This window comes from Cupressus sempervirens, chromosome 8 (genome assembly GCF_028749045.1).
Source record: "Cupressus sempervirens isolate cs-2001-9-10 chromosome 8, ASM2874904v1, whole genome shotgun sequence".
Classification (NCBI taxonomy): domain Eukaryota; kingdom Viridiplantae; phylum Streptophyta; class Pinopsida; order Cupressales; family Cupressaceae; genus Cupressus; species Cupressus sempervirens.
This window is the reverse complement of record NC_143125.1, coordinates 683,669,371-683,691,644: the sequence shown is the minus strand read 5'-3', so window position 1 is coordinate 683,691,644 and position 22,274 is coordinate 683,669,371. Positions and strand designations below refer to the sequence as shown.

At 35.5% G+C, this 22,274-nt stretch overlaps 1 protein-coding gene across 1 annotated transcript; it reads left to right on the top strand.

Annotated features, from left to right (window-relative positions):
• Nucleotides 1-1,086: 1,086 nt before the first annotated feature.
• On the top strand, nt 1,087-21,897 carry LOC149544303 (protein NRT1/ PTR FAMILY 8.1-like). The gene is made up of 5 exons (XM_089798776.1): nt 1,087-1,199; nt 17,714-17,852; nt 18,043-18,260; nt 18,435-18,991; nt 20,825-21,897. The coding sequence occupies exons 1-5, from the start codon at nt 1,173-1,175 to the stop codon at nt 21,660-21,662; spliced, it is 1,779 nt and encodes a 592-aa protein (XP_089654902.1). The 5' UTR covers nt 1,087-1,172; the 3' UTR covers nt 21,663-21,897.
• Nucleotides 21,898-22,274: the final 377 nt, after the last annotated feature.

Below are 22,274 nucleotides of genomic sequence, written 5' to 3'. Positions count from 1 at the left end.
GAGCCATTCAACTTCATCAGTAGACCAAGTTTTATATCCTTCTTTAAAATGTAATATAATTAAATTAAAATTTTTTAAAATAAAAATAAAAATATTTTTAACTATTTATTAAAAGTTTGTAATAAAGTCTATTTATTTAGTTCTTTACAATTAGATAAATAGTAATATCTTTTCAGATCTTTCAATAATATTTATTATTTTAAGATTCAACAATATTTAAACAACAATTACATATATAGAATTTACAATAAAAAATAATATATTCACATTCAACAATATTTAAACAACAATTACATATATAGAATTTACAATAAAAAATAATATATTCACATTCAACAAATCTTTAAATATGTCCACATTCAGTGTATCTTTGAAAGTGTCCCCATTGAATGTATCTTTGGAAGTGCCCCTTTTCAATAAGTAATATGGAACAACAACAAGAATGCATTTAAAATATAATACCTAAATAATAATAGAGATTAAAATGAGGACAAGTTAAAAATTATACAACTAAAAAGAGAATATAAGTTTATATGGAACAACAAAAATCTCATACTTACGAATCCACGTGTCACTTGAACATTTGCTAACGAGCTCTTCCGCTTATAAAATCTTATAACGGCTTAAATGTTCACATTTTTCATTGGTATAATTTTGCACATGCCACAATGTAATATGCCATGCTAATTTTTATTTTATTTTTAAAACGCTCTAACAATTATAATAGGCATGGTTTTTCTCCCAGGCTTCATTATATATTATAAAATAATATAACCGGTATCTTCGCTGTCCCCATAGTTTACTTAGTCTGACAACGAGGCTGACTACGCCCGCAATTTTTCACCGTCAAAGATGATTACGCGTCAACTTATGAAAGCTTTTCGGCTGTGACGGGAATCTTTAAGAATGATTTTCTAAGCCCACACTGTATGCTTATCTTCCAGTTTTGGCGGGTATCAAATTACATTAAAAACACACTAAAATTTTATGTGGACGGTTACGATGTTAACGATTAGGATTGTATACTTGACGGAATCCCTCGTCTAATTACGCCAATAAATAAGTAATTATCAGGTGGTTCATATCGTAGTGCGGAGTGTTCTCGGGGTGTTTGCAGTGTGGAGTGCTCTCTTTTAAGCAGTTTTTACCTGCATGTCCAGCTAATTTTTCCAATGGAAGAAGATAATAAAAGTTTACGGGTAATGACAATTATACAGAAATTTGCTTAACCAGATCTATTAGATTTTATTGGACTTTTCTATGAAAATCTGTACAAGAATTTCTTCAATTTTGTTATGATTTTATATTACTTTCTTGTATTTTTTGGTTGGGTCGAAATGGACGGAATTTGGGATTCGATGATTTCTGGTGTAATACTAGAGATGTTAAATTTTTATTGTTTGTAACAAAAAAAAGTCGATCTCTTGCTCTGTTTGCTTATGATCCAATATATTTAACAGCTGGGTGCGCTTGAAAGCTTGTGGAATAGAATCAATATCCAATTTTTTTTCCTTTGGCAATAACTATTTCTACTGGTTTGGGTGTGGCTATCAATTACAATATTAGGTGCTTCTTTTGTGTCCGGGTCTTATTAGACCATGCTTGTCCCTGGCTGAATACATGCGAAGTAATGCAGCACTGAGTTAAAACTAATATTATTTGCTCAATTTCTTTTCATTTTCAAAGTAATACTTTCATGGTGATGTTTTCTTTTCCCTTTTGTGCCGGTCTCTATTTGATAAATGTATCATCTTTGTTTAGGGAAAATGTTTTCCAATCTTGCTATAAAACAATTAATGTGAGCCATCTTCTTAAAAGAGGGTTATTTTCTTGGAGTACTTTACAATTTAAATTGTGTATTTTCTCGTAATACTTCCTTAGCTATTTCAAGATCATGAGAATTACAGTCTATTGTTTGTAATATTTCCTGATTCAGATGTATTTGCAGCTTCAAAAAATTGCTAGCCTTTTTCATGCCCTCTGTATAAGAATTCTCTTTGATTAATATTTAAATAACAGCTCTTGGATTTTATTCTTCAGAAGTCTTTCAATAGGCATCATATTTTAGGGTTAAGAAGACGAAAATCAAAGTGTGACATTAGATGTCTCACTTTAGGTTACAATAAATGAAGCATTTAATACAGTTTCCTGTAATATAGTTCTAAGCTTCTGAGCTTACTTGTCTGTAAAAGAAACACAGATTAATGGAAGGTCCTTTGCCACTCAAGCATTTAAATCAATTTTATAAGATTTCTGGGGGTTTTGATGGGATGAAAGAAACAATTGGAATTTACTTTCGTCTGGAAGCAAAGTTTGGCTTTATAATCAGAATTATTTTTAAAAATATAGCCTTAAGTTTTATTTATATTTTTATAAAGGTTTTCATTGTATAATTGTTTTAGCATTCTACAGTAGTTTTAATTTTGTCTATTTTGTCCTCAATCATCCAATTTTTTATACTGCTTTGAATGTTTGAAGGGATTCTAATGCCAGTTGGTTATTAAATTATTCATTTTCGCTTCAGTTAGCAGCAAACAAACAGCATAAGGTTTTGCTTAACTACGGTGGGCAAACTAATCTTAATGCCATTTTAAAAAACAGGTTTCACAGGTGTGTCAATGCATTATCTATAGGAAAGTAAGTAATGTAAGATTAATCATATTGGTGTAAAGAAACCATAATATCTTTTAGTTTTTGCATAAGGCAAGGGTGAAATTAAGCTGCTTAAAGCAAGTGTATTGGGCTATTTTATATGCGGAGGAAGTGGAAGTGTGCATTTGGAGAACATTTCGCAGAGAAAAGAAGTGAATTTTCTGGGAATTTCTGAAAGCGGTGGCAAATAATTTTAAGACCATTACGTTAACCCCAGGATAAAAGGACTAACTATATTATCAAAGTGTTTCCTTACGAACTTATAATATTCATGATGAGGTAGACATTTTAGTGAAACCTGGTCCTTGTCGTAATTATTTTGTTCCTTGATGATGGATACATACTAGGAGAAACGATACATAGAGAATCCTTCATACTTGTGATCTGCATTACTACAAGAGTCTCATAATCTCTGACAAGAAGGAGATGCGGAATCAATAACAACCCCTATTTAAGCAGCAAATGGCACTGTGGATAAAGACAATAACCCATCTTTTGTTGATTATGTTGAGAAGAAATGGTTCAATACTTTGAAACTTCCATATATAAACTTCGGCAGTTGAGCTCTTCAGAAATAAGTCAATGACATGGTACTTCTATAACTTCAGAACTTGATTCTTTCAAGGTTGCTTCTTATACTTTAAGTTTGCACGATTTCAGCCACACGTAAAGCTATTGCCAATTCAGAGCTCCTTTTCATTGGATGTGGGTTATGATTATCTTTAGTTTTTGAATGTCAATAAGATTTCTATGAGAATTAGATTATATTTTTCAGGGTTTAGGGACACATTTCAGTTGCATCATTCACTTCCCCTCACATTCTCATGAAAAATGTCACTGCTTTAGGGAGACTGCAATGATATTGATGTTGCCTATATTTGCAATTTTTCCATTCAGGCACTTTCTTTGGGCAATGAATCTGTGATTTCTTTCAATGACACCATGTCATATGCAGGATTTATGTAATCAATAGGTGCATTTACAACTGCTATCTCTAAACCTCACCAATATGTTAATCTAAGAAAGTTGAAAGGAAATACATTGCCATAAATGCAGTGCACAACACTCTCATTTGCAATTCCTTGCCTTATCTTTTAAAGCATTTTCTACAGGTCCTATATTAATATGAAAGGATGGAGGTATTCTCTTCTTAAGAATAGTGGCATGAAAATGTGGGTCAATCAATTGCGATAAGCCCTACTAGGAGCTTTCTATAATTTTATCATGGAAGAGAATGTGCCCATCTTTGATATATTACTTACCATGTCGATATCCTTTTTTTCTCTAATACATTTCATTATTTGTTGCTTTGGAAACCCCTTTTTCATCTGATTGTGGATAAATTCCCAAGCGATAAATCACATCCTTGTAAGCTTTTCTTGGTGTCTAATTACTGTACAAGCTCATATTCTCATTTGTACTGTCTATAACAGTGGTTAGATTTTTCTTGTTTGTGCATGGCAGGCAACATTTGAATTGATGCAAAGAGGCTTTAGTTTCAGCACAGCTGCAGATAAAGTCAACAATGTCATTCCCTGAAAGGGACAAGAACATTTTCAGATTTAGCTCACATTGATCCAGAAAGTACAAATACTGAAAACAATCTCTAGGAAAACTTTGTTTGTTTAATTATAATTTCAACTTCCAAACATCTTGAGATATTGATATTAGAATAGATTAAAAACTGGATACATCAGGTTCATATTGAACTGCTCATCATAAAAACATCTTGAGATATAAATATTCAAACTAATAAAAATAGGCCTCAGAAAACTTGTACTACATACATCCTGATAGAGCGGCCCGTTAAAGTTCTTTTCTAGTCCAATGCAAAGGAAAATTGATAAATCTGAGGTGAGGACCTAATCTTCTTTCATTTTATGCTTTGGCTATTTTTGGAGCAACATCAAATTGATGGATGAAATGCAAGGAGAGTGGAAATATTATTGAATTATTCTAAGAAATGATTGTAACCACATAATTTCTTTCAATTGAGATTATAGTTTAATTTCTAAGCTTGAAGTAAAAGATAGTGACTTTCTTTCTAGTGGCATAGTGTTTCAGATTTGAGTACCAACCTTAGAAATACTATATTAGAATAACATCAAGTCAGTGTTGGAAATTTTTTCAACGCTCCCCTCAGGATTTGTACAAGGGCTTAATAGCCTCCTGTGTACTATAAGTTGAGTGGTTGTATCGAGGCACCAACAAATCCGTCTTCTGGTGCAATGGCAACCCCATTCTAACAAGTGGTATCAAAGCTTGGTCATAGGTTTGAATCCTAAGACCCCCAGGTAACACTGAGGGGGAGATTGTTGGAAATTTGTTTAGTGCTCTGTTAGAAATAGGGATTACTGAGGGAGGGGGGTGTGAATCAGTAATCTACAAACTTTAGTTGCCAACTAGATATTATTACTTACTTTAAGCCATGCATAAAAAAAAAAAAGTAATACTGAACAATAACAATAGCAATGCACAAAGATAACTCATAACACCATATTTTGTTAACTAGGGAAACCTTGGCCAAGGGAAAACTTCGGTGGGGATGATACCCACTAGATAATATACTGATATATAAGTTACTTTGTAGAGGATGGACCCTGTTAGGAGCCAATGAGCAAATTCAGTATAAGGAGTCCCTGTTAAGAGACTTTGAATCCCTATTAGGAGATTCCAACTCTTTTAGGAGTTGTGGTATAATGTATGCAAGAAGAGCCCACTGCACAAACATGCAACTTCAACTACAAGAAGAGCCCACTGCTCAAACAAGTAATTTACTGTTATTTGCCTTGTCTGATCTCTAATCTCCAACTCAATCCAAATCACCAGATAGCTCATATAAAACTTCGCATATATCGCTTTCACAAGAGTTTGCTCATCACAATTCGCAATTCATAATTCCTTTTCAATCTCACAAGCACACTTCTTATCGCAAGAAGTCCTTTGCACAAATACCATGCCTTTACATAAAATATTGCTAGTCGGCTAAGACCATAATTCACTTTTCCAAATTAGAGTAAACATCTAGGATGTCAGCCCTAATTGGACAAGTAATTGTTTTGTAATTTCTTTCAATTTTGCTGTCTTGCTTCATCAAAACACGATTAACTCTGTTCCGTACAGTCTGTACAAACTTTTGAGGTTATACACTTCATCGCCAACATGTATACTATCTCCATGTAACTTTTCTCGTTATAATATGATGTCTACAACATGTTATAAAAAAACAATACACTACTGTAAACCAAATTCTATACTTAGACAATTTTCTGATTACCAAACAGTATCTTTATTTCTAAGGTTTCCTGTCAACATGTACATCATGTGTTGCCATTAATGACAACAATTACATATCACTATTAGCCAATTGTCAACAATCTCCGCCTTTGGCATTGATGGCAACAAAATAGGGAAAATTGGTTGAGTGACAAAAACATACTATCAAAATAAACATTACATCTATTACAACTTGTTCAACTGTACACATGTGCGCCCCCTTACAATATACTTTACACTTTTACAATCTTCTCATGTATTTCTCCCAACAATCACATGTATACAATTTTCACATGAATCTCTCCCCCTTTGACATCAACGACAAAGGTCAAAATGTCAAGATTCTGTCCAAAAGCTGTTGTTCTTCCTTATGCTGAAATAATCTTCATACAATCATACAAAATTTTCTTCAAATTGTCCATATCTTTGGTCCATGTCTCTTTGGTAGACTCAACTGACGTGAGAATTGCACATAATGCATATGATGCAATCTCAACTGCATTGATATTTGAATACAAAAAGTTTGTATATGTGTCCTTGGCCTTGACTCATTCCATTAGTTGCTTCTCAACAAAAGATAGTTTTAGAGCAATAGACTCTTTGAAATCAGATGTTATCTTCAAAATCTGCTCTTTCCGAAGTTCCAGTTTCCTAATCTTGTTGTGAACATTGGCAACTTGACTCTCAAAATCATCAACTTTTCTATATGGATGTTGGATCCGGCTAGATATAGCCTGTAGCTCATTCATCTTTGTCCCTAGTCGACTATCCAAGTCTTTAGTTAGTTTGTATGATAAGGTACACTTAACATACAAAGCTTTTCCTTCTTGTTGACATTTTCGAAGTTCTTTTATGCATATATCAAGATTAACTAAGTCATTCTTGATATTTTGGCAGATGGTGCTAAACAAGTTAGCATCATGGGAAATTTGAGCCTTCACCTCTGCAACATTCAACAAGTTGGTGAATTCTTCATCGAATGACTTTAGCACTGCTTTGTGCTCTCTGTTCGAGATCTGACTCAATATGCTGAACCGCCAATGTGTTGTGTAGTCTATCTGTTACTTGCATTAAAGTTTTCTACATACTTTTCACTGTTTTATTCTTCTATATGAGTTTGGATAGGGATGAGATTAGATTTGTTTGATCATCATCATCAGTAGCCAAACTTGCAAGAGAGAGCGGAATATATGAACTAGATAGTTTAGTCTCATCCTCCCTTTGTTTCTTTGCTACTTCTTTAGTTCTCCTCTCTTCCTCTTCTTTCCTTTCTCTTTCCTCTCTTTCTTTCTTCTCTTCTGATCTTTTCCTCTCTTCTTCCTCTGTTTTCTTTTTCTTCTTTTTTTTTGCAATCATTTTCTTCTCTTCATCTTCCTCTCTTTTCTTATCTTCCTCAAGCAATTGTTGCTTGGCTTCTTCTAGCCTCTTTTCTTCCTCAATTTGCCTTAACTTATCCTCAATATCTTCAGTATTTGGTACATTTGGTTCAGAACCACCAAATGGATTGGTATCATCAATGTTAAGAGTAACATTGGTTAGATCAATCTTCATGGTTTCACCACTTACTAATACTTCCGAGGTTTTGGGAGCTGGAGGTAATGTTGCCTGTGACTCAGAGAACATCTTACTGATAGTTGCTGATGTCTCCTTTCTCAACTTATCCTTCTCACCAACCATAAATAAGAATGGCCTCAACTTATTCCTTAAGTATGGAGTGAGGTTATTTGACAATCTCTTAATTTCATCTTCATCATCAGTCTTGCAAATGGTCCTTAACATAGGTGATGGGGAGGAAACCTCTCTCTTCTAGACTCCTACCCTTTTCTAGGAATCTCACTCTGGACCCTACTCTCTTTAGGATCCCCTAGACTCACACTTGAGTCTCTTAGGGTTACTTATAGACCCTAAACTAGAGGAATTTATACACTTCCTCTCTACTAGGTTTCCTACCCACCGAACTAGTTCAAATCCTCACACTATCCTGCTCTTCATGACTGAATGAAGTCAGTCATGTATCCTTCTCTTCTCTCTCTATCTCTTCCTCCTACAAGTTCTCTAGCTGGGCCATTAAGCTTGCCTAGGACTTGGTCACTGATCTGGCTAGCCTCTCCTCAGACAAGAACACAAACACAGAACAAAAATATACAGTGGATACTTCTTGACTGTCACACTCCATGGGACTGATTATGAAAGTCAAAAAGTATCCATGAAACAAGAACTGAACAGAACACAAAATGCTGCTCTACAGAAGTCTACTCGCAAACAGAGTATAACTAGAAATTACACAACGCACACAGAAAAACTCTTCTTTATTGAATACTGGAAAAATTACATTAACTCAGAAAACACTTCATTTCGCTAGCCCGCAATTCACTAATTGAACAGCAACAACAACAACAACAACCACAACAACCCCTTCATGGAGTTTCTTCTGATTATATATATCGGCCTTTTCTTTTTTGTAACCATTTTCCCAACTCGAAGATTCCTAACTACCATGGCTCTTCGATTTCTCTCTGCAATTGTCGACGATGTTCATCACTATGAATGCCAATGTGGACTATTACCCTTCCTTCATGGCATTTCTTCTATTTCATCGTTATTGACTTTTCAACTTCTTCATGTTTTACTGATGTGTCAACCTTTTTATTCTTCTTGGTCGCGGCATTGTAACTCATCCTTGTCTATAGTTATGCTTATACGCTGGATCACCCTTTCGGAATGGCGGGACTCTAATTCATATTGCCTTCTGATTATATGCTCAACTAGATTTCGGCACGGCGGAACTCAGTCTTCTTTGTTCTTCCAATCCTACGTCCTTTACGACGATACACACTTTACATGCTTACGCCGAATCGGAACATCTCAAGTTCACTGATTGACCACTTACGCCTTTACGCATCCTTGGACATCGTAAGATCGGCTTCCCTTTATATCATGTCTTCCGCTTCTACACTTCCTTTTATCTTCGTGAGATCGGGAGTCTCATAGGCCAAGGGTTACGATCTTACATGTTCTACGCTCTTACGGTTCGCGGCCCATCAACACTTCCTCAAACAGCTTCACCTGCTTATATGCTTGACTCCTATATCGTAACATCGTAAGACGATGTCTTTAGTCCTTCCGCCTATACAATGTATTCTCACTGTCCTCATGCCTTTGCGATGACTAACCCGCATAACGTCACGAGTCTTTTTAAACTACCATTCCGATCTCTCGATACATCATGTGCGTATCTTCATAAGTCTTTTGAACTTACACTCCGATCTTACGGTAGTAGTTTGGAAACCGGTAGGAGTTAGGAAAATAGAAAAAAAACTACTAACTCGACAAGAACAAACTTTTAACCATGATCTGCTTTCGGATCACTCTCAAGTAAACTGCTAGGGTTCGGAGCAAAAACCCTAGGGTGCCCTGCACCAATAGGCTTCCAAAGTTAAAGGTCTTCTTCTCTTGCTGGAGTCTTCTTCTCTATGAGTCTCTCATAGACTTTCTAGTTCACTACTTCTTTGATATCCTTCATACTTAGATCGTTTGCAATGATATGTCTCACAGTAGATATATCAATCTGATCCTTCTCAAAATTATTATATAGATCATAAAACTTGTTCATCTGAACAAAGTTTCCCTCATTATCAATCACTGTGTTAATCTTCTCAATCTTCGGCTTCCATTTGTTGTCGAGCTTTTCCTGCTGCTTGCTTAGGTGGAGTCACCTTTCATGCTTGCTTGGTTTCCTGTTCCTCCTCTTCTACATCACTTGACTCAATTGTCAACAATGTTTTCTGCCTCTTACCAAGTCATGTGGCCATCTGTTTGACTCTCTTGGTCTTTGTAGACACAGCTTCAACTAGTCTTTCTAATTTTCTCTTTTGTTTATTGGGCTGAACATTGGACATTGTTGCATATGGAATGCTTTGTCCTGAAGTTGTCTTAGTAACTAATACTGACAAGGGTTGTATGCTTAGTACACCTTGTTTCATTTTGTCTCACAACTTCAAATTCATTCTCTGTCATTTCGACCTCTAATAGTGCCTTCTTCGTGATTGATTCAAATTTCTTGTGGGATGCCTTCTCCAAGGTTGCTTGATGAGCATGCTATGTAATCTCATCAAACGTGCCAAATCTATATTCAACTTTATCTCTCTCTGAATTTGACAGTAAATCAATGTAACCAATTGCAACATCATCACTCAACTCATAGCTCAAGGGATCAAGAAATGTCTCCTGAGGTTCCAATGCTTGAATGTATGTATAATCTGCATCAACTAGAATACATATATCCTCCTTGAATCTATCCACAATTGTTGGTGAAATCCTAAATCTCTGTCTCATCTCATTTTGAAAAGTCGTCATAATTAGGTTTCCACTCTCTAATATCTTGTCTTCAGGGTGTCTTCTGCATACCTCTGATATCTTCTCCATAGTGCATCTGTCACTACTCATTATATCTATTACTGATAAGTAAGGAAATCTCTTCAGCACATGAAAGAATATGTGATTTATCAATGATTGGAATCTAAACACACCACTCTTTGTTCTCTTAATCTTTTCAAGGTTTTCCAAGAGTTGCATCCTCAGTATTTTACTTAGATTTACTTGCTCTTTCTCAACACATATCTTATATGTTGTATATATAATTCCTGCTGAAAGTTCATCCATCACAAAGTTTGCACAAACTGAATAAGTAATAATTATACAAGAAATCTCACATCATATTGCTTGATGGAGCTGATTATCATAGCCTTTCCATTATATACTGCCTTAGTGTAACTTTCCACTTTCTTCTTGACCATCTTCTCACCTATAGGTACACTGCCTTGTTTGCTAAGACCAGTTACCTCATGAATAAGGTTGGTAGAAATGTCTACTATATTATCTTGCATCCGCAGTTTGCAATCATGTATCCTACTCAATATAATTTGAGTCCATTCATCTGTATCTAATTCACGATAGAAATGATAGTTAAACAAGTCTAATTCCTTTATATGTTCAAATCCAAGCTTCACTGTCATGTTGTGGTTAAAGACTAGTTCCATATCTTTATTCATATATTCACTACCAATTGACTCAAACTTGCAATTCAAATAACTTTTTATGTCTTCAAGATAAACTATGTTGTTCAGAGTGATAGACAACGTAGAGTTAGGGTTTCCATCATTAGGTTTTATAGAAACTATCTTAAACTTAGGTGTATCCTCATTCTCAAAACTGTGTACCACTGACATATCCATAATTCTTATCAGCGATATCTTTTACCAAACAAATTTGCAGAAAAACAATAAAATACCTCTTTTCGAAAATAGGGTTTGCTTCAAGATTGCTCTGACAAGTCACTTTTGAATGCTCTTTGCTTCGAATGTTTTTGCAATGAAGTAAAATCAATTCTGTACTCCTTTTATCCATCAACTTGAGACTTGCATCAATTGCATACTTAGCAAATGTAAAAAAGTTGTTAACTATGTTCTGTAATCAAATAACTCCTCAAACTCATTTATCTGATCTTCAAATGCCATCCAAGGTTTACTATAGCCTCCTTCCATCATGACAATCATCCTCAAGACTTTGCATCACGAAACTCACTGCAAAAACATACTTTTCATTTTCTGTTACAGAATCAATTCTTACTGTAATACCAGTAACTCTAAATACCTTCATAACTTGTATAGATGAGCTCCAAATTACAAGCGAGCTTAGATACCATTTAAACATAACTGGATACACCTTTTCCCAACTTTGCTACTTTTAATTTGATCTTTAAATGAAGTTCTCAAATTCTAATGCTGTGAACAAGCTTAATTCAACTTAATTGGATCAAACTCAACAACTAACTTTGATCTTTCTATCTCATCATCATCTAACTTTTCTTTTCAGATATCAGTTCCTTTCACGAATGCTTCATTAAGTTCTTCTCGAAGTTCACTCACAATGTTTCTTTGTTCGTTATTGTCTCTACTAGTTCCGGAGTTCCTTTCCTGGTTCCTTCTATCATTCCTTCTGATCCCAAAGTTTCTTCCATTGTTCCTTTTGTCTCCAAAGTTTCTGTCCATTTTGCAGTACCTCGTTGTGTGTCCGAAGTTATTGCATAACTAACATATAGGTGCTCTGCTTCTAGGATTCTGCTGGTCATCAGGTGCATGACAATTCCGAGCAATGTGTTCTAAGTTGTTACGCTTATAACACACGATCTGTCTTTTGTCTTCATAAGATCTTCTTTCTCTTGATGTCCCTTCATCAGATCTTCTTCTATTTGCAGGGTTAGTATATCTAGACATTCTACTATTCCTTAAATCATTATCATACTTAGGTTTCCTACAATCAATTGCATTATGACCCATACCATGACAATTATGACAATAAGAGTCCTCAACATGATTAAATGACTTGTTTGTACAATCTCTTTTTATATGACCTATTTCATTACATAAAAAGCACTTACCTCTAAATTCATACCTGGTTTCCTTGGGGGTCTCCACTTGCTTTGGTTCATCCTTGTTTTGCTCAACTTTTTTAGGTTTCTCAGAAGATTGACTGGATTCAATCTTATCATCAGATTTGTCTTTTTCTTTCGAATCTAATCTAATCTTAGGCTTCTTCACAAACATGTTAAGTAGATAACCAAGACCAATCTTATCATAAGAAGGTCTCTGCATAGACATTAAATCATCAAGATTTTCTCAATTAGAATAAAGCTTCTCAAGCTATTGTTTGCACTGTGTTAATTCACCTTTCACAATAATATTGAACTTGTGGAGTTCTTCATGATCTTATTTCAATGTTTCAAACTTAAATATTTTCTTTGCTAGACTTGCTCTCAGATTTGCATTTTTAGTCTTCAAATCAAATTCAACTTTGCTAGGGTCATTTTTCAAAGTCAACTTCAGATTTGTAATCTTCAACTCATGCTTCAAGATCTTGTACTTTGTCTTTAACTTTGAATAGTCATCATCACTAGTTCCAGATTCAGTAGATTCAGGCTTTGATTTCAAATGATCAATCTTTTCCTTCAATTGACCAATATATACTTTGTAGTCTTCATATCTGTCCTTTAGTTTATCTCTTTCTTTAGTAAGGAGATCAATCTGTTCAAGAGCTTCTTCGAGGTTCTTCATCAACTATTCCATATCCATAGGGATCTTACTTAAGTTGTTAAGCCTCTTCAAAGTAACTGAGCTCTGATACCAATTGTTAGAAATAGGGATTAGCGAGAGTGGGGTGGGGGGGTGAATCATTAATCTACAAACTTTAGTTGCCAACTGGATATTATTACTTACTTTAACCATGCATAACAAAGCAATGAAGTAATGTTGAATAGTGACAATAGCAATGCACAAAGATAACTCATAACACCATATTTTGTTAACTAGGGAAACCCTGGCCAAGGGAAAAACCCGGTGGGGATGATACCCACTAGATAATATATTGATATATAAGTTCCTTGTTAGAGGATGGATCCTATTAGGAGTCAATGAGAAAATTCAATATAAGGAGTCCTTGTTAGGAGACTTTGAATCCCTGTTAGGAGATGCCAATTCTGTTAGGAGTTGTGGTATAATGCATGCAAGAAGAGACCACTACCCAAACATGCAATTTCAACTACAAGAAGAGCGCACTGCTCAAACAAGTAATTTACTATTATTTGCTTTCCTTGTCTGATCTTTGATCTTCAACTTGATCTCGGATCACTAGATAGCTCATATAAAACTTTGCATAGATCGCTTTCACAAGAGTTCGCTCACCACAATTTGCAATTCATAATTCTTTTTCAATCTCACAAGCACACTCCTTATCGCAAGAAGTCCTTTGCACAAATGCCATGCCTTTACATAAAATACTACTAGGTCGGCTAAGACCACAACTCACTTTTCCAAATTAGAGTAAACATCTAGGATGTTGGCCCTAATTGGACAAGTAATTGTTTTGTAAACAAAACAATTCTTTCCTTCAATTCTGTTGTCTTGCTTCATCAAAACAAGATTAACTATGTTCCTTACAGTCCATACAAACTTCCGAGGTTATACACATCATCACCAACATCTATACTATCTTCATGTAACTTCACTTGTCATAATATGACGTTTGCAACGTGTTATAAACAAAACAGTACAGTATTATAAACCAAATTTTATACTTAGACAATTGTCTGATTACCAAACACTAAGTATCTACATTTCCGAGGTTTACTATGAACATGTACATCATGTGTTGCCATTAATGACAACAATTACATATCACTATTAACCAATTGTCAACATGCTTCCCTCTGGATTCGTAACAAGGGCTTAATCGCCTCCTATGTACTATAAGTTGAGTGGTTGTATTGGGCATTGACAGATGGGACTTTTGGTGCAACAACAATCCCATTCTAATAGGCAGCAATCAGTTCTATTAGATTTAAACCAAAATCAGTGGCAATGCCACTCCATTGCCCATGTCATGCGCATAAGCTTCCTAATCTATAAAGACTTCAGCATGTTGTGCAACTATAGCACCTCGGTCGGTGCACTCGGAATCAGATCCCGATTTATTTTAATCATGTCCCTCTTGTGGTGTGTGATGATTAGTCCAAATTCCAAACATTTGAATCTCCTCAACTACCATATAGTTTATTGTGACCAGTCAATCTTTGTGCCAATCTTTTGCAATTACAATTTGAAGTAGTCGATAGTATATGGTATATGCAAAATATGTCCATATGTACCCCTCCGCTATCTAACTAGTTGCCATATAACTTTTGCACTGTCAATGATGACTTGGATAAAATTTCAGGGGCCTATCATCTCACTAGACTATAGAGGATATTAGCAATGCAATGCATCAGTTACTCCCCCATCTCAATTTAATGAAAATAATCACTCCTTTAGGGGACATTGCAATGACATTAACAAGTTGTCAAGATTTGCAATTTTCCATTCATTGGAAATTATGGGCACTTTCTTTGGGCCGTGTATCCTTGATTTCTTGTAATGACACCATTTCATATGCAGAATTAAAACAATCAATAGATGCATTGCCAATTGGTATCACCAAATTCCACCAATATGGTGATCTAACAAGGTTTACATTGCCATAAATGCAATCAACAACGGTTGCATTTGCAACCTTCCTTGCCTTATATTTTAAAGCATTTTCTAGTGGGCCTATATTTACATTAAAGAATGGGGGTATTCACTTGTCAAGAAGATAGTAACATGAAAATGTGGACCAACCAATTGCGATAAGCTCTACTAGGAGCTTTGTATAATTTTTCTGTGGAAGAGAATCTGCTGTTGCCTTTGATCTATCACTTAACATGTCAACATCCCTCTTTTTCTCTAATATTTCGTGTTTGTTACTTTGGCAACCCTTTTTTTAATCTAATCATGGATAACTTCTTATCCCCAAGCCAAACGTTGCATCCATGTAAGTTTTCACTTGACCGTAGAAGCTCTTATACTCATTTGCACTATGTTACCAGTGGTTAAATTTTGATTCTTCACACTTGGCAATCTACATTCGAATTAATGCAAAGAAGCTTTAGTTTAGGCACAGATGCAGGTAAAGTTAACAACATCCCCTGAAAAGGAACAAGAACATGCTTAGCTTTAGTTCAATTTGATCCAGAAAGTACGAAAACTGAAAAGGATTTTTAGAAAAGATAAGTTTGTTTAATTGACAATTATAGTTTAACTTTCAAATATCTTGACTATTAAATATTCAAACTAATAAAAATATGCATCCTAAAATTTCTAATATATACATTCTGATAAAGCAACCCTTTGAAGTTCTTGTCAATTCCAATGCAAAGGAAAATCGATAAAGCTGAGGTGATGACCTGGTCTTCTCTCATTTGATGCTCTGACTGTGCTTGGAGCAACATCAAAATAATGAATGGAAATGGAAGAGGGGTATATTATTGAATTATTTTAAGAAATGATTGTAGCCACTGAATTTTCTTCAATTGAGATCTTAATTGAATTTATATGCCTGAAGGTAATATAAAGTGACTTCCTTTCTAGTGGTGTACTATTTCAGATTTGAGCACCATTCTTTGAGAGGCACCTCCTATGTCGTATGTTGTAATATAGGTCTTTCAACAATCTCATCAAATCATCTGTCGTCGACTCTTCAGATATTAAATTCACTATAGTATAGCTAGGCTAAGTTGCCGGATTTGCTCCAAAATCCTCAAATTCGACATTCGATTCCCTGAAATTTGTAGTCAGTTCAAAGTCTTATCAAATTCGTCCATTGCTTGCGAAATTTCCTGCGGATTTAATATTTTGAACCTTGGTCGATTTTGGGGGAATTTGTAGTAAATGTGTTAAATATCAGCAGAGCCTGGGCGGAATTTCAATGAATATATATAGTGAACTTGGCAACGACATTATTTTGTTGATTTTTCAATGTTGGAGTAAAGTGCTTTTTGAGGAGCGACAAATCTAAAATGACCCCATTTTGGCCTTTAATGCAGCAAAATACCTAAAACGAGTATGATCTCCAGCAGCCTACAATGCGACTCTTCCCAAACCGAGAATGACCTAAGCTCTAATTCCATGAAGCACTGCTTGAAAAGAAGGCTCCTAAATATTCTAGGACCAATTACAAAGGTTCAAAGACATTTCAAGTTTATCCATAGAGCAAAATCTGCCAACAGAGTATAGCAGTAAGAAAGCAGTAAGAAATTCCAAATTAAAAGACACTATTTGATTTACAATTTTTACAGTCATCCAACCGATATACCATACCTTATTCTCTATTTAACTTTTCCTGGCATTTCTGGCCATTATCTTACTGAATTACCAGATTTGCTTGATATTATCGCTACTAAATGATATTTTTCTTAATTGATTTAATATTAGCATAGTGGTATATGAACTTCTGCGGCATATGTTATATATATATTTTTTAAAAATAAAAAAACCCTTGTACAGACAAACCTAAAATGAACCCGAACCCAGCCCAAAAATATTTCGAACCCACAGCCAAACCAGAATCTGAACTGGCAACTTAGTAGCTAGCAATAACTGCAAAGCAAAGAAGAAAAAATGAATTTGGTTGACACTCTAAGTAGAAGCCTAGGATAAGTAAAATGCTTCAACAAATATCTCATAACAGAACTTGCAGACACATTTCCAACAGATTTATGCACTTACTAAATAGAATTGTTGGCTACTATTGCATCAACCTCCTCCTTTATGGAGGTGTTTTTCTTGAATTCATGCCCGGCAGTGTAACATGGGGACTTGTCTGCCCCGCAAACTCCCATGCACCCAGGTCAGGGATGTCCCTGCATTGGGGACTTGGCATTCCCTAGTCTCCTCACCATTGCCTTTGCGCCACCATCTCACTGCTGGGGGTTTTGGCAAGCAAAAGTTGCAGCTGCAACACTTGTGATAAAAAGGGGGTTTCTTGGCTAACGTAAAGGTTACTGCCACACACACACACACACTACATGTGCATATTTATGAATGATGTACATGATTCTGTACTTGTTTATATATCGTGCTACTCATTGTTTGCCATTTTGATTCTTTATGAACTTTTTGATATTCATGTTGCAACTTTGCTATATTTTAAGTATTTGGTAAATAGCATTTCAAGTACTACATGTATAGTATGTTATAGCAGCCCACCCACTCCACCCCCGTCTCCATTCCCCTACTGTCCCCAAATTGAAGCCCTTTTCTCCCCGTCCTGAAAATGTGTCCTGATCTCAACGTCTCTAAGTGCTCATGTAACACCATTGTATAGTCAGTTACCTTCCTTTTGGACTTCTTGTTTTTGATTCATCTCCTTTTTGCAGGTTAATAATGGGGAGAAAAGTTCGGACCATGCAGTCCATCCAATTGACGAATATACTCAGGATGGCTCTGTGGATCTTCATGGGAATCCAGCACTCAAGAAAAAAACAGGAAACTGGAAGGCTTGCCCATTTATTTTGGGTACATTTCAGTTGATCATATCAAAAACCACTATATTTTTTAAATACTTAGCTTAAATATGTCCAGATGTTTGTTTACGAGATGTGATTTATAAAATCTGAGAACTTTTGCATTTATATTACATGGTTATTTCAGATATTGGAAATTGGATTCTTGCATATCAGGGGTTAACAACTTATTTCTGATGCAGGAAATGAAATGTGTGAGAGATTGGCATACTATGGGATCAACACAAATATGGTGAACTATTTAATAAAGGGTTTCCATCAGGGCAATTCTACTGCGGCCAAAACTGTCAACAATTGGTCTGGAACTTGTTATATTACACCTCTGATTGGGGCTTTTCTTGCTGATTCATATTTGGGACGATATAAGATCATTGCCATTTTCTCTACTGTCTATTTCATTGTAAGTCAATTGTAGTTTTGAATATCTGTTCATTGAGTTCCTAACTGTATACTATATGCATTTTCTTCACCTTCACTTGTGTAGTCTTATCGTTTTGACAATTTTTGACAATGGACACGTGGAAGCAATCTAGAACATGAAATACATGTTATCTGAATATGCTCTTCTTTTCAGGGAATGGTGTTGTTGACTCTATCTGCATCTGTGCCTACCCTAAAGCCTCCCTGCACCAATTCAAATGTTGACTGCCATGCATCAACTTCCCAGACTGGTGTTTTCTTCTTGTCACTTTACCTCATTGCATTAGGAACTGGTGGCATCAAACCGTGTGTATCATCATTTGGAGCAGATCAATTTGATGAGATGGATGATGTCGAAAGGAAGAAAAAGAGTTCATTTTTCAATTGGTTTTATTTTTCAATAAACATTGGCGCTCTTATATCTAGCAGTGTTCTTGTTTGGATACAAGATAATGTTGGTTGGGGATGGGGTTTTGGAGTTCCCTCTGTAGCTATGGGGATTGCGATTTTTAGCTTCTTTGCAGGTACCACACTGTATCGACATCAAAGGCCAGGAGGCAGTGCTTTAACCCGGATTGTACAGGTCATAATTGCATCGTTTCGTAAATGGAATGTTAAGGTTCCAGCTGATAAGTCTCTCCTTTATGAAGTTCAAGATAAGGAATCTGTCATTGAAGGAAGCCGAAAACTCAATCACACAAATGGATTGCTGTAAGACCATTATGAAACATCCTTCAAATATTTTTCATTTGCTTGAAGTTGGTCTATTTCTTGTATTTGCTTGAAAAATGATCATTTCTATAAAATTCTTTTTTAGATTTAACAGCATATGTCAATAACAGACATTATTTACCAAAAAAAGGATGTTGGGATTAGTTACACTAAGTTACCTCATAGCTCAAGCGCATTTTTTAGAGAAATAAACTTTTATGGGGTCAACAGCTGGAATTGTACTTTAGAAGTAGCCACCCATATTTGTCAGGGAGATAATAAAGAGGGCCATGCCTGGATTACACTGGGTCTCTCTGAGATTGCAAAGTATCATCTATTTTTCCACTAAATATTACCATCTTTGTTGGATAACTTATTCTATATATTTTCTTATTCATTTCGGAAAATTCTTATCCTGGGTATGTTTCAATTCAATGCAACATTAATTTTGAGAAACTATCCTGTCTAAATTAATGAGAAATTCTCCTTTATTTTAATATTTCAAGATAATTTTACCAATAAAAAAAAGGAATGAATACCAAAACTTGTAAAGAAATTTACACGAGGGGATGGACACCTCTACTAAACAATACAAGGTCAGGTCTAGAGTTGTTGAACACCTGTAATTTGAAAACAAACAAAGCAGAAACCTGTGGCCGCTCATGCTTTTGTCTCAGTATTTAAAACGTTTTCATTATTCTCACCAAATCCTAATTCTGGAGACTAGGCATAAACATTCAATGAAGAAAATTCAGAAGCAGCTTGCTATACCCACTGGTACCCAGTTCAATTGGGAGTTCTTCCCTATAGGGGGCTCCTCTCCTCCAAGGCTCTAAAGGAATTAGCCATTGTCTAATTTAATTTGTGAGAATTTATTGACACTCTATTGACAGGATTTAATAGATTCTCAACCCTCTGTTGCAGCTCTTGTGTTCTATTGAGAAACATTAGCTCTTTTCCTTTCCTAGAAACATCGATTCCCTTTACCTGGCACCTTTGTTTTTGCTGGTGAATATGATAACTGACCTCCATTCTCATCATCATTCAGAAGACTAGGATTGTGCTTAGTACCTTTTCTTCTCTTCTTCTTGCCTTGGTTTAATGTTCTCATTGTTCAATCATCTATACACTGTACTTCCATAGCATTCAGTTTTGCACAGGAATCCTCACAATCAAAGGAAAAGCTTTCCTTCATCTTTTACTGTCACATCATACCAGCCAATACGTGTGCATTAATTGCAGAAATTAGGGGGAAGGCATCCCTCAGTTGTATGTCTTTTAGTAACTCAGTAAGAGCACCTGTCTTGGATTTCTTCTTGTCTGCCATACCTTGAACTTCTTCCCATTCAGGTCATTCTTATGCCCCTCTCCACAAAGCAACCTTGTTTTCTTCATTTTCCAAAGAATTCATGATACTTCCGTTACAAGTATTCTAAACGTATATTGATCAGTTGAATGTCTAAATCGAAGGGTCCATAGAAAGGGGGCTTAAAAGAAAGACAAACAGGAAGATACAATGATTGTTACAAAATACAGAAAAAACATCTCTACCTTTATAATTGTCATAGAAACCATGCATTTTGCATTTTCTGGATAAATGTTTAAATAGGGCAAGAAAATGCATAAATAAATCTAGCTGTATTTGACAGTTATTGTGAACAACATAATCTAATAATGGTATTTAACATTTCATCCTTGCATTTCTGCGAATTATTTTCTTTATTTTTTCTGAACCTTTGGTATCTTATGAGTGCCAAGTAATTAAGAGCGATTTTGTGCTATTGGCAACAATTTGTGTCATGAATGATACTAATAGAGTGTTGATTGGTGCAGCTTTCTAGACAAAGCTGCAACAGAGACAAGAAACGATATAAGTGTAGCAGGTTCCATTAGTCCATGGAGACGCTGCACTGTGACTCAAGTCGAGGAGTTCAAAGCAATCATCCGCCTACTTCCAATTTGGGCCAGTGGGATCATATTTGCCACTGTCTACAGTCAAATGAGTACATTGTTTGTGGAACAGGGAGATACGATGGATATCAGCATTGGTAGTTTCAAAATTCCACCAGCATCCTTATCTATATTTGATACTCTCAGTGTCATATTCTGGGTTCCAGTTTATGATCGTCTAATTGTTCCAGTTGCACGTAAATTTACTGGGCATCAAAGGGGCTTTACCCAACTGCAACGTATGGGGATTGGTTTGGTCATTTCTATTTTTTCCATGGTGGCTGCAGCAGTTGTTGAGATAAAGAGACTTGACATGGTCAAAAAACACAACTACTATAAGCTGGAGAATATACCCATGAGTATTTTTTGGCAGGTGCCTCAGTATTTCCTAATAGGTGCTGCTGAAGTTTTCACCTTTATAGGACAATTAGAGTTTTTCTATGACCAAGCACCTGATGCTATGAGAAGTTTATGTAGTGCACTCTCACTGACTACTGTGGCTTTAGGGAATTATCTTAGCAGTCTGCTTGTTACAATTGTAACCCACACTACAACAAAGCATGGAAAAGTGGGATGGATTCCCGATAACTTGAATTATGGGCATATCGACTACTTCTTTTGGCTCCTTGCCATCCTCAGTGCTCTGAACTTTCTGATTTATCTTGCCATTTCACATTGGTACACATACAAGATGCCTGTAGGAACACGGCTTGAAAAATAAGGTAGGTCTGCAGGAGAAGTCGCACAGCCAACTCTGGTGTGGTAAAATCACTGTACATAGAAAGTTGTTAAAATGCAAATGCAGCATCCTATTCCTTTATGTCTAGCAAGCTTTGTAATATGTTATGAGTGCTTTTCTTTGAACTTCTTCTCATTGTCAATGAGATATTTGGTAGTGTGGCAAAGTAATCTTGTAAGCAGACAATATATAATTTATTTCATTTTGTTGGTGACAAGCTCCCTGCCTTCAAATTTCTGTCAAGATGTAATTGATTGACATTTTTATATTAATGCATGATGAAAATAATTACTGTAAGAATTATCAAGAGATCTTTCTTTTCTAGGGGTGTGCAGGAAATGTTGGTAGGCTGGGTGTGAAGCTGATGTAATGCAGGCATCGTCTGCAAATTAATGATATCGATCATGTGTAAAGGATATGTTCACAGCCAGCTAGAATTCATGCTTTAGTTAACTGAGAATTTGATTGATTTACTTCACTTTGCCCTTCTATTTGTTACATTATATACTGTCTCAACGTAGGTATTAAATTCCATGATCATAGAAGTCCACAGCCATAACACCTAGAAAACTAGGAAAAAATTGTCAGCTTGTC

What these genes read in the sequence shown, in the direction of transcription:
- LOC149544303 (XM_089798776.1), top strand. Translation starts at nt 1,173, where the DNA reads ATGGAAGAAGATAATAAAAGTTTACGG. An exon ending in AAGATAATAAAAGTTTACGG is followed by an intron (nt 1,200 to 17,713) that starts GTAATGACAATT and finishes TCCTTTTTGCAG; the next exon opens with GTTAATAATGGGGAGAAAAG. An exon ending in AATCACACAAATGGATTGCT is followed by an intron (nt 18,992 to 20,824) that starts GTAAGACCATTA and finishes TGATTGGTGCAG; the next exon opens with CTTTCTAGACAAAGCTGCAA.